This window comes from Salarias fasciatus, chromosome 10 (genome assembly GCF_902148845.1).
Source record: "Salarias fasciatus chromosome 10, fSalaFa1.1, whole genome shotgun sequence".
NCBI classification, from domain to species: domain Eukaryota; kingdom Metazoa; phylum Chordata; class Actinopteri; order Blenniiformes; family Blenniidae; genus Salarias; species Salarias fasciatus.
In genome coordinates, this window is record NC_043754.1 from 9873693 (window position 1) to 9886924 (window position 13232).

The window sequence follows — 13232 nt, forward strand, 5'->3', positions numbered from 1 at the left end:
ATTATCTGCAATGTAATAACAAGATAATAAGAAAGGCTGAGATAAATGGGCGTTGTGTAAAGTATGCAATGAAACAAAGGGAGAGCGGCGAGACGGAGGGAGAGAATAGAGCGGCGGTGGGCTTTGCCAGTGGGCACATCATGGCAGCACACTCTGTGACTCTGACAGGGGGGGGGGGGGGGGGGGGGGGGGGTTGGGAGGCACAGCGATGCCCCCCAGCATACACCACCAGCTGCCTTATTGCTCACTGACATTTGCACACGCACGCACACATACACACACGCTCCCCTTCACATACACACTGACACACTCGCGCACACAAGTGGACAGAGATGTGAAGAGATATCTCCAGCTGCTTTTTTAATGAGTGCGTCAAGCTGATTGAGTCACCATGGCTGCGAGTGCTCTCTCTCTCTCTCTCTCTCTTTCACCTCGTCTCCATGAATGTAGGCGCCGACTGTATCCGTGAATCCATGTGTCATGGTTTTCAGGAAAGGTGCACAAATTTAGGATTCTGTTTGAAATGTAAGAATATAATACCTGGATGTACCAATCCAAGAAATTCTGGTGATTGAAATTATAATCCAATCATTTCAGTTTTATTAACCATTAATTTTCTTATTAAAATTAATAAATGTCGTGGTTGTTGTTTTTTTTTTTATCTGGCGAAAGTAATATGAAGCATCCTCAATAATTCAGATTTGCGCTAATATTAAATATTTCTTTTGATTCAAGCAATCTCTGAAATGTGCTTCCCGGTCTCATTCATCCTCTTCAGATCCACTCAGAGTGACGTTGTCCCCCAAGAACCTGAAAACGGGCATCAGCAGTACGCTGTTCTTCACCTGCACTGTGGAGGGCTCACCAGAGTACGTCATCACCTGGTACAGAAACACGGAGCCCATCGTCCCCGACCAGCACATCTCCATCCAGGGGCAACACAACGACACGCTGCAGATCACTGCGGCACAGAAGTTTCACTCTGGAGCATACCAGTGCTTTGCATCCCGAAAGGGTCACACCGCTCAGGACTTTTCCATTATTCTGCTCGAGGGTATGTATTTCAAGATGCTCCGAGAGCCAAAGTGAGATTCTCGGTTCCACAGATCAAATAGACAATCTTAGTTTGCTTTGCAAATTCGCTGGTTTCCTTCGTCGTGTTGATCGTTTTCTCTCTCGTCTCCTCCCAGATGGTACTCCTCGTATCGTGTCTTCCTTCAGCGAGCGGGTGGTGAACCCCGGCGAGCCTTTCTCCCTCATGTGTGGCGCCAAAGGAGCCCCGCCGCCCTCCATCACCTGGACGCTGGACGACGAGCCCGTGGTGCGCGACTCCACCTACAAGACCAGCCAGTACACCCTGTCGGACGGCCTGACCGTGTCCCACGTCAACGTCAGCAGCCCGCTCATTCGAGATGGAGGAGTGTATCGTTGCGTCGCACGCAACTCGGCCGGTAGCGCCGAGTACCAAGCGCGCATAAACGTAAGAGGTGCCTGTCTGCTTTTCAATATAAATGCACTCTACACCCAATATTTACAAACATACAGAGTTTAAGGACTAAGTATAGCTCAGTTTCTATTTGACAGGTCTGCTCCTCTATCTATCTATCTATCTATCTATCTATCTATCTATCTATCTATCTATCTATCTATCTATCTATCTATCTATCTATCTATCTATCTATCTAGAAGAATATGCTCAGGCACTTAGATGTATGATTAGACTAAAATCAGGAGACATTATTCAGAAATTAGAAAATGGGGCTTAACTAACCTCCCTCTTCACCTGTCAACTTGCCCCAATCACTCTATCCCTCGACCTTTATCTTTTCACCCCCTGTCTCCGTGGCTGCCACCTTGCTCTGCCATGACCTCCGTCACCTCATCTGCCCCTTTCTCCGACCTCTGTGTCTGTCTCTCTCCGTCTGCCTCCTCCCCTCCATCCCCTCCCTCTCTTCCCTGTGTCTCCAGGTCCGCCTCGAATTAGACCCATGCGAGACATCACCGCAGTTGCGGGCAGGAACACCTACATAACATGCCGCGTGATCGGGTACCCGTATTACTCCATCAAGTGGCTGAAGGACGGCATGCAGCTGCCCGATAATCATCGTCAAGTGGTGTTTGAGAATGGCACCCTGAGGCTCACGGACGTGCAGAAGGGCGCGGACGAGGGGACCTACTTGTGTAGCGTTTTGATCCAGCCCCAGGTGTCAATCAACCAGACTGTACATGTCACTGTCAAAGGTGAGCGTGCGGATATAAACAGATTGAATGGATGGATTGTTGGCGCTTCACGTGGTCGTTTCGCTGACCTATACCTATATCTGAAGTGGGTAAGCTGCAAGAAATGAGTAATACCTACTTATCAGGCTGAGGCGTGGGGGGGGCTTCATAAGTGGCTGATCCCAGCGGAACCCAAACAGAGAGCATCATTTATAACTGTTGGTTCATTCATGTTTCATTAAAGAAAATAGGAAAAAAAAAAAATGTCACGATACAGAAATACTGAGTCACTGCCATTTGTGCATAAACTTTTTAATCATGACTTCATAGCAGCATTTCCAGATGCAGAGTATGCTTTAAGGGCAGCTTTTTGCATGTTTCTGTGTTTTGTTTGGTCTGTGAGCGGGGTAACGATGGCAGCGGGCAGCTGCAGAGGTGTTTAAGGGTGTGTGCATGTGCCTGCGTGTGAGTGTGTCTCTGATTTAATTAGATGAATAATAATGAAGCCTAGATTAAATCCCCCAGATGTCTCAGCTGTAGTACCCCCACCTCAACCTCCGTTACCATGGCAACGGAATGACTTCCCCCTGCCAATTGGACTCTAACCAGAGCAGCTATTATGGGCTGCAGGAGATGGGGGTACTGCGGGAGGGGGGCGGCGACTGCGAAGAGGGTCCCACTGGCCAATGACCTTCTCTCTCTCTCTCAGCATTGCTCCAGATGGCCACACTGCCACTCTGAAACATCTATTGCTCCATTTATTCCACTGACTTTCTGCTCCCTCCGTCTTTCGTCTACCCTCAGTGCCGCCGCTCATTCAGCCCTTCGATATCCCCTCTACCTCAGTCGGGAAGCTCATGTACATCGCCTGCGTGGTGTCATCTGGGGACATGCCCATACGCATCACCTGGCACAAAGACGGCCAGCTCATCGTGCCAGGCTCCGCCTCTGGCGTTGCAATAGAGACCAAAGAGTTCATGAGCTCCCTGCAAATCTCCAAGGTGACACTGAAGCACAATGGAAACTACACTTGCATCGCAAGCAATGCTGCTGCTACTGTCAGCTGGGAAAGACAGCTGATTGTAACTGGTGAGGACAGGCAGAACAAACCGCGCTTCAACCATAACTCTACAACTTATCGGTTCTCTAATAGTTCCCGCATTTCGATTGATCGCATTTGTTGTGTTTGTCAGTGCCGCCCCGTTTCGTGGTGCAGCCCAACAACCAGGATTGTATATATGGAAAAGCCGGCGTTCTCAACTGCTCTGTGGAAGGCTACCCGCCTCCGAAAGTCATGTGGAAACATGCCAAAGGTAAAGTCAACCCGTCAGCCTCGCAAAATTTGGGGAACATCACATGAGCTGGGAAGGAAACGTCGACAGTGACACGGCGTTAATGTTTGTTGTGTCCTTCAGGTGTTGGAAACCCTCAGCAGTACCATCCTGTCCCACTAACTGGCCGAATCCAGATCATGTCAAACGGCTCCCTGCTCATCCGACATGTTCTGGAGGACGACCGAGGCTACTACCTCTGTCAGGCCTCCAATGGAGTGGGCTCAGACATCAGTAAAAGCATGATCCTTACTGTCAAGAGTAAGTGTCAATCAGTTTCTCTTCCATGTGAGCCCACTTCCTTTCATAACCACCTCTCCTGGATTGTACAGAGAATAGTTTGAGATTTTTAGACAGGCCCTTCAGCCCTTCTAAGATGCACTTTTGCCCCAGGCTAGTGCGGCCTGCGCTGAACATGGCGAAAAACCCTGTTTTTGTCCCACACATCCTTCATTGGAGGGGGGGGTGTTATTGATTAATATGTTCGGGCTGTCTGTTTGTGTGCTTCTGAATGTTTGGAGAGGAAAAAGGTTGATGAATTAGTGATGAAAACAAAACCACAGGAATTCCTTGAATCAATAATATTATGTCTGAGGAACAGAGAAGGAAGGGAGGCAAAAGTATGAGAAGAATAGCAGTAGAGGAGGCAGTGGTTAGGAGGGCCAGTGGGGCTTGAGGCGTGAAATGAAAATGGTAAATGAAGGGCAGAAATAGAGATGTCTATACATGTGTAAAAAATCGTCACTTTTCAATACCATACTCCCATTTCCTAGTTTCATTATTCCATATCATTTGATTCCCGTCACTGACACGTATCTGTGATTCTGCTCAGTTCCTGCCATGATCACCAGCCACCCAAACACCACCATGGCGAGGAAAGGCCAGACCAAGGAGCTGAACTGCACAGCACGGGGCGAGCAGCCCATCATTATCCGCTGGGAGAGAGGGGACACGGTCATCGACGCCGAGAGAAATCCCCGTTACTCCATCGCTATCAACAAGAAGGGAGATGAAGTCATCTCAACACTAAAGGTCAGACACGGAAAACTATCAGACCCTGAAATCAGCCTCATGTCTCCATATCAAAACTGAGAGCGATCAATTGACACTGGAAAGAGCTTCAGAATTCACTCAGTATCTGTTAACTAATCAAGATGGGTTGTTTTATTGTTCATTAGAGCTTAGAGGTGCTGACAGTCAGAGTTTGCTCCCCTTTGGACAGAGAAGAGCTTGACCTTTTGCCCTGTTAACAGTCTGTCTAAGCTAAGTGACAGAAAATAATACCTGTTTGAAAAGCATTTTAAATAGAATGCAAATAAAAAAAGTCAAATTATCTGAATGGTAAAAGCTTTGATTTTTCTAGCGCAGCACTGATTTACATGGGGAAGGCTGTGTGACCTGTGCTGTGATCCGTGCTCTGTCTGTTTGCACATTGTAACCTTTCCTTGTTTGGGCTGATGCTCACAGCTGAACCCAGCCGAGCGAGGAGACTCCGTCTTCTTCTCCTGCCACGCCATCAACTCCTATGGAGAGGGTCGGGGGCTCATCCAGCTCACCGTGCAAGGTGACGTTCACTGGAAGCTCAGGGAGCATCGAGACCTGAGGCTCCACCATTAATTAAAGAGCCTGATCTTTTGAGATTACAGAATGAAATCTCTAATATTGATGACTGTGATGCTCTCTGCTCATACAGAGCCACCAGATCCCCCTGAGCTGGAAGTCAGGGAGGTAAAAGACAGGAGCATGAATCTTCGCTGGATCCAAAGGTTTGATGGCAACAGTATCATCACCAGCTACGACATCGAATACAAAAACAAGTCAGGTGGGGAACTAAAACGTGAAGAGTTCTCATGTTACATCGCATAGAATATGCATTACTGACCACAAAATCTGCACCTGTTTGACAGACTCCTGGGATCATATGTACACCACAAGGAATATTTCGCCAACCAACAATCAGGCGAACATAGTGGAATTACACCCTGCCTGCGTTTACAGCATCCGCATGTACTCGTACAACAAGATTGGACGCAGCCTTCCGAGCAAAGAGCTCACGATCAGCACCGAAGAAGCACGTAAGTGGCTGTCTCCCCTGCAAATATCACACTTCTCTGTTTTTATGTCTGCCTTTATCTTTTGTGTGTGTGTGTGTGTGTATAGGGCACAGCTATGAATATTAACAGTCGCACTTTACTTGACATTAACAGCACCTGATGGGCCGCCGATGGAAGTGGTTCTGCAGCCAATGACATCGCAGAGCATCCGAGTTACATGGAGGGTAAAATCTGCGCTTTGTTTTTTATAACGTAGTTCTCTTTGACAATGCAATCTCGGCACACATCAAAAAAAACAAACAAACAAACAAAAAAAAACACTGTCTAGGTAATGGTTAAATATAATATAAAATCACTAACCACAGCTCTGCAGCTATGCTCTGGAAAACTAGATATATTTGGAATGTGTGTAAGATACACCTAAATGTTTGAGTTTTGCATGTTATTTCACACTTTTCTTAATATAATATAAAGCATGTCAGTATGCAACTGCACATTTTAGACTATTATATTACACATTTTGCAATAAAAGTTTTTTTTTTTTTTTCCTTTAAAGGCTCCAAAGAAGGAGCTGCAGAACGGTGTGATCAGAGGCTATCAGATCGGGTACAGAGAAAACGGTCCCGGCAGCAACGGCCAGTACAGCATCGTGGAGATGAAAGCTACTGGGGACAGTGAAGTTTACACATTGGACAACCTGAAGAAGTTTGCCCAGTACGGTGTGGTGGTCCAGGCTTTCAACAGAGCCGGGACAGGCCCATCCAGTACTGAGATCAACGCCACCACGCTGGAAGATGGTAGGAACCTGCTGCTTGATGGGAAAAAAAAAAAGACTGAATTGGATGTCTGATAGAGAGTTAGATAAAAGGAGGGAGGGACATGGCGAGGAATCTCTGTACGTACATAGACAGAGACATTTTTAAAGTGATACAGACCATTATAACAGCAGAATGGAAATCACATACATGAATGCAGATAATGTCCACAAAGACATGTAGACATACAAGCCCAAACAAAATGGCAGAAATGAATTTGCAGCACATCCCCCATTATTCTTTCTACTTTAATTAGCACCCTCATTAGGCTGGTAGAGAGCGAGAGATGAACGAGGAACACCATTACTCTCCAAATGTCTGCCCACTCCTCCACCTATTTTTTCCCTCTCCTCTCTGTCTTCCTCTTCTGCCAGTTGTTTCCCTTCTCATCCCTGTCATAACTCTGTCTATTCAGTGTGTTTTTATTTCCCGTACTCTACCGCGGACCCCTTCCTGTCTAAGTGGAGAGTAATGAATGACACCCTGAGTGATGGTAATTGCCCGAGCAGGTAGTCTGAAGCTGCCCCTACAACTGCAATTAGCTTGAAGATGAACATCGACTTCCTCCAGATTTTATCCTCCATACTGTATCTCCCCTCGCCCTCCTTCTCTGCGTTTTAACTCCTTCGGCGTAGTTGTTTCACCGTTTACACTTTGCCCCCCTCAAAAACACCAACCCCCTTTGTTAATCTTCTCCTCTCTAAAAGCAAGGAGCAATTCACAGCTAATTTGGGGCTTGTTTGAGTGGTTTATTCAAACACGGACTTCCTGCAGTTATTGGTGTTAAGTTATCATTTACTAACAGCTGCAGTGCTGGATCAGCCAAGTCTTTTTTTTCCCCCCCTCCTTCAACAATAGACATTGAAACAGTTCCACAGTGTATACTAATTCCCACCGTTTGCCTTTTTTTTTTTTTTTTTACCCAGTTCCCAGCGAGCCCCCGCAGAACGTGCGGGCGATCTCCGTGACGTCGGACGAGGCGGTGATCACCTGGGCAGAGCCTCCACGGCTGACGCTGCACGGTGTGCTGAAAGGCTACCGGGTTGTGTTCTGGTCCCTCTTCCCCGACGGAGGTGGGTGCTGTGGGGGCCAGGCCCAGTGGCCAATGCAGAGTAATTATCACCTATCTCATTCTAAAATTCACCGACCCACTCACCTACCTTTCTCTGTCAGTGTTGTGAGTCACCGTGCGGTAATGTGCGTCCACGCCTTTCTCATAAAGCACTTTTTGTACCTCTTTGAATATATCTGTGTTTGTCCTCGTTTCTCTGTGCAGTTTAAAAAGAAAAAAGAAATCAGTGGTGATTGTCAGTGCGGTGACAGTGAGGCTGAATGTCAGTGTGTCTTGTTCTATTGTCTGTGCAACCCTGTCTCCTAACTACATTTTGAATACAGTTTATGAGGATTGGCTGAGTATGTTTTTCTTCACCAGTAAAAATAATCATGCATATTATTTTGTGATAGTGCAAGTTATTTGTTTTTTCATTTTGTCTGCAGCAAATAATTAAATAAACTGAAGAAACATCATTAATAATAATTTTCTGTCCTGTTTACAGTTTATTTAGAAGTACAATCCAGCCACCCTAGTTGCATGCATATGTATTTTGAAGGAGACAGCTGTTCTGTGTTGACTGTCCACAGGTTTTCTCTTGAGCAATCACTTCTTCCCTGTGCTCCCTCAGAATGGGGAGAGATGCAGAATATCACAACCACCCGTGAACAGGTGGAGCTGCGAGGCCTCGAGAAGTTCACCAACTACAGCGTCCAGGTGCTGGCCTACACACAAGCCGGAGACGGAGTCCGGAGCAACGTCCTCTACATCCAAACCCGCGAGGACCGTGAGTGTTTAAACAGGCTATATTCATGCGCGTTACAGTGTCTACGTTCCGTGTCAGAGCTGTGGGTGAAAGGGGTGAGAGAGGGAGGAAGGTGGTTGGAAAAAAAGGGGGTGCTGTGTTGTATCTCAGACCGGCGACAAAAGCTCATTTATGCTGGGAAGCTCCATTAGCAGTGCTAATGAGAATTAAGAGGCTTTGGGCCCACAGCTCGCGGCTGCTGAAGCAGGAGACGGAGGAAAAGGGGGGGTGCTCTCTGAGAGCATATAGCATCCAGGAGTCAGCCATCAGCCAAGGCCGTCTGCGTCTTTTCCACCAGCCCTTTAGCCATAGGCAAAGGGATTAACTCCACTTGGATTAGAGAGAATTAATTTTGTGCTTACACCAATGGAGGCGGGATTACAGCGAGATCCATGTCTCTTCATAGAGGAGGAGGTGGGGCCCGAGGGTTGAAGATGGAAAGATAGGAAGGTGATCACACACTCTGGCCTCGGTCGAGGACAAATGATGAATAAAATCACAGTAATCAGATAGAATTTGATAGAATTCAAATAGCTATATTTTTTCCTTAAATGCTACATTTGGATTTGAATTCATTGTTAGTTTGCTGTGACATATTCGCCTGATTTGGCACAAAAATGCATAATGCATTTATGTAGAAGAGGCAATTCGCGCAGCACCATTCTTCTCATCATCACTTGTGTTGTTGTGGCTTTGCAGCAGACTGTCGGTCTGTCTGTCTGTCTGTCTGGAGTCTCGGGCAGATTTTGGGCACCAGATGGGACTTAACACCCCCTTTCTCACTGCCACTCCTACTTTGACATGCAGGTCCAGTTATGATAATGATGTGTGCCTCCTTAGCGCCTCCCCGATGCTGCCACCACCACCGTCATCAATCCCAAAAGATCTGTAGCACCTTCCTCACCTTTCTTTCACCCTTTCTACCTCTATTGTTTTTTAAAGCTTCCTCACCACCTTTCTGAGTTTGTGTTGTTTCCATCCCTGATCATGTCATGCACTGGATGAAGGGGTCTGAGGGTAAAATCTGGCTGAATGAGTGGATCAGGGGGCCTCACAGAGTAGAAAAAGAAGAACAGGGGGAAGGATTTACTGGGCTGGGTCTTACACTGCACTAACCTCCCTCTGCAGACCCCAGATGAGGCCCGCTGTCAGGCTCGGGTTGTATTTATGGCAGGGGCTGAATGGGCTTGATGGTGTGAAGCGTACACTATAAGACCAATGTGACTAAAGGATTATTCTCACATTTCATTGTATCCCGTGTCCTGATTTCTTTTTTTGTAAACTCTGCGTCTTTAGAAAAAGAAAAAAAAAAACAACCTTGTAAACAGCGTATTAAGAGGTGTCCAGCGCCGATTTGAAGTGGCTAGCAGAGGATCAGACACTGATGTCTAATCTGTTTGTGGGTTTGAGAGTTAAGAGAATGCTGGGTGTCACAGAGTCAGAACTGCTGACCAATGTCTGAATGAACATATGTCACGGCCGTCCACCCAAAGGGACTTCTTCCAAGTCCTCCCAGAGCGGCTTAGTGCAGGATAAGACTACCAATCTGCAAACAAGCCTGCTCACTTTAATAGGCATCCAACGCCCAGCGTGTGTATGCACCAACACAAAACACACACACACACACACACACACACACACAGATGCATATGCATCCCCACCATCCTGATGTTGCTGTGTGTTTCTTCTAGTGCCTGGTCCACCAGCTGGCATCAAGGCGGTGCCCTCCTCTCCCAGTAGCGTGGTCGTGTCCTGGTTGCCCCCCCACAAACCGAATGGTGTTATCCGCAAGTACACCATCTACTGCTCCAGTCCAGGATCCGGGCAGCCAGTAAGTCAGTCCTTTTGTGGGTGCCACTCCTGAAGGGGCCAACAGGAAATGTGTTTAAAGGGATTTAGAAGCAGGGAACCTGATAAAAATCTGTCACAGGAAACAATTAATTTGCAACCACTATTATTAATTTATCGTGTGTGCGTGTGCGTGTGTGTGTGTGTGTGTCTTTGCGCGTGTCTCTCTTTCACTGTGTTTGCACCATCGCTTTATTTCCTGCCCTCCCAGATGAACAGATGAGGTTGTCTTGGCAACGTGATGAGACGTAGATATGCAAATGAAGCAGAGAACAAGCTCACACATGCACACTGCCGCATCAGACACACACACACATTCACACACACACACACACTGAGACACATCACATTTCAACATTTTCTATTTATACACATACGTGCAGCGTTTCAGTTGTGGTTAGATCATGTGCACACAAACACCAGCACACGGCGAAGTCTGATATCGGGCTCGAATCTCACTTTCTTATTATTCACAAATACTCCTCCTTCTCTGTGCATGAGTGCCATGTAAATGAGCACGGGCAGGGAGGAGAAACAGGGGGGGGGGGGGGAGAAAAGGAGGTTGAGAGAGGAAAAGAGACACACCATTAGAGGTATGGAGAGACTGAGGGGAAATGAGGGAAAAAGAGAGGGATGGGGAGGGAGGGAGAGACAGGCGGGGTGGACGGGAGGTGCAGGAGGAGGGTATCAGTCACATTGAGATGAGAGTGCTTTTGTCCGTCTTTTCATTATCTCCCTGTATCACTCCCTGGATCACCACAACACAGCCGCGATGCTGGAGGAATGTTCGAACCCCCTACACACACGCAGACACACACACACACACACACACACACACACACACACGCACACACACATGCACGCGCACAAACACACATTTCCCCTCCTCCTCCCCCTCCGTCTCTCCATCCTCTCCTCTTCAGCGAGCGAGACAGAGAGGGATGGAGGGAGTGAGTGAGGGGAAAGCAGGAAAAGCAAATGTTGAAGGAATTGAAGATGAACACTGAGAGATGAACAGATTAAAGAGATAGAGCTGAGGATCATCTTGAGAGACAACAGTGTTTCTGTGGGCACTGGCATGTGTGTCTCTGTGTGCTTGCAGGTGCGTGTGTTCCTACTCAAAGAAGGATTGTATATTCATTTGACTATATGTGTTTTTATCCATAGTACATTCACAGGAACAAAAATAATATTTTAATCCAGAAAGGAGATTTAAAGTACATTGTTCTAGTTTGAAGCATAGTAATTTTTGTGGACTACTGAAAGGGTCTCTGCTGTCTCATTACCAGTTATGAACAATAACACGCTCATTGATTAGAAAAAAATAAGTATTAAATTACACCCTTTTCAAATTTCCTTTTAATTTCCAAATTGATTGCAACTAATAAAATAATTTCAACTCCTTGTTCTGACGTTAACAAAAACATCAATTCAATTTGAATATTTCAATAAGTGTTTATGAAGCGATATATGCGTATGGCTTGACCTGTTCTAGCAATAATGTCCTGACTGTGTAGACTGGCTGTGCTGCAACACAAGTCAATCTGTATGAACACCGATGTAAACAGGAAACAAAAATCTGCAACATTCTAAAACGATGTACTGCCCGAATGTGTAAAATGTACAGTTTCATGATTTATCAGGCGTGAACATGGGTCTTAGTGTCACATTCACAAGTGTTTGGATGTTAACGTTGATTCACCTGTGAGATGCACGTGTTCTGCATAATTTCTGCTGTTCACACTGCAGAAGTGTGCTGATTGTGTTGATCTAGATGAAATGAGATTACATTGATTACATTTGTTTGGGTATTTACTGCATGTCTGGATTAGGGAAATAAACCCTGTTGTTCCCAGATATTGACATGTCTCTGGACCATGGCTAAGATGAGAACGCTGTTCTTTTTTTTTCACAGAGGAGATTTTTAAATGTCAACTGTACCTGATAAAATGAATGATTTCCCTGCTTTATTCCGGTGCTACAGTTTCAGAATACGCCATTGTACATTTTGTGTGAATCACTTTTAAGAACAGAGCAAATATCAGTTTTTTTCCCAGACACACCAGTTTGCTCTCTGTGCTTCAGAACTTCTAAACTGTATTTTTTCTGTTGAGTTCAGTTCTTTAACATGACATCGTCTTCCTTTTTGTCAGGCGCCCAGCGAGTACGAAGCCAACCCCGAGATGCTCTTCTACCGCATCACGCACCTCAGCCGAGGGAAGCAGTACCACATCTGGGCCGCGGCTGTGACGACGGCCGGCCGAGGCAACATCAGCTCAAAGGTCACGGTGGAGCCTGCTGGCAAAGGTGGGTCCTCCAGTGTAGCAGAGGAGAAGGGTAAAGAGATTTGTGTAAAGGTTACGAGGGAGAACGGTCTAAAGATGGCTATGAGCCGGCAACATGACCTCCTCCGCACAAATCCCTTTCATGGCTCGCTCAGCCGCTCTCTTCTGTCTGCGCTCTCTGCTATTGATTGACAGCCGTAGTATTGATTGAGTCGTGGCTGTGTTGCGAGAAACGCTGTTGTTAATTATGTGGTGATGAACAGGGCCTATCCAGTAAAATGACCCTTGGGGAGAGAGGTAGAGAGTGGGAATCAATAGAGGGGAGGATCTATGGAAAAAAGATAGAGTGGAATTTAGATATGAGGAGGGGCTACAGTAAAATAGCTTTTTGAGGTGAAGTAAAGGTCTTGGTTTCACCTGCTCACCAGTCAGCGTAGTCCAAGTATTACAACTTAGTTTTTCTTTTAAGTGTTGATGCATCTGATTATAATATATCTGAACTGTGAGAACAGGATTAATTGCAGCCTTTTTTTTTTCTCTTTTTTTTAATCCGCAGTCCCTGCAAAGATCCTGTCGTTTGGCGGCACTGTGACCACACCCTGGATGAAGGAAGTGCGTCTGCCCTGCAGCTCAGTGGGAGAGCCCGCCCCTACCATTAAATGGACCAAAGACAGGTCTGGCTCATCATATACTATTTATAAATCTGAATTATCACCCACACATACAGATAATGCTGGCTGCAAAGAAATAACAGACACAGTGCAGTGTATGCAAAAGTAGCTACACCCGAAAATACAGTTGATGCTTAATGAAACTGTGCTTT

At 46.3% G+C, this 13232-nt stretch overlaps 1 protein-coding gene across 3 annotated transcripts in view; it reads left to right on the forward strand.

Annotated features, from left to right (window-relative positions):
- Nucleotides 1-13232, forward strand: part of LOC115395634 (Down syndrome cell adhesion molecule-like protein 1 homolog) — a 47918-nt gene that overhangs the window by 29330 nt on the left and 5356 nt on the right. The window contains exons 6-22 of one of the 3 annotated variants that reach the window (XM_030101255.1): nt 779-1054; nt 1191-1487; nt 1969-2241; nt 3025-3309; nt 3414-3533; nt 3636-3812; nt 4384-4583; nt 5019-5115; nt 5245-5373; nt 5459-5626; nt 5759-5829; nt 6162-6402; nt 7347-7532; nt 8103-8258; nt 9968-10107; nt 12278-12431; nt 12966-13083. In XM_030101255.1, coding sequence (XP_029957115.1) covers nt 779-1054; nt 1191-1487; nt 1969-2241; nt 3025-3309; nt 3414-3533; nt 3636-3812; nt 4384-4583; nt 5019-5115; nt 5245-5373; nt 5459-5626; nt 5759-5829; nt 6162-6402; nt 7347-7532; nt 8103-8258; nt 9968-10107; nt 12278-12431; nt 12966-13083 — 3088 coding nt within the window. Of the gene's footprint in view, nt 1-778; nt 1055-1190; nt 1488-1968; nt 2242-3024; nt 3310-3413; nt 3534-3635; nt 3813-4383; nt 4584-5018; nt 5116-5244; nt 5374-5458; nt 5627-5758; nt 5830-6161; nt 6403-7346; nt 7533-8102; nt 8259-9967; nt 10108-12277; nt 12432-12965; nt 13084-13232 lie in introns of those variants that run through there. The other 2 variants (XM_030101256.1, XM_030101257.1) reach the window with 2 other exon arrangements.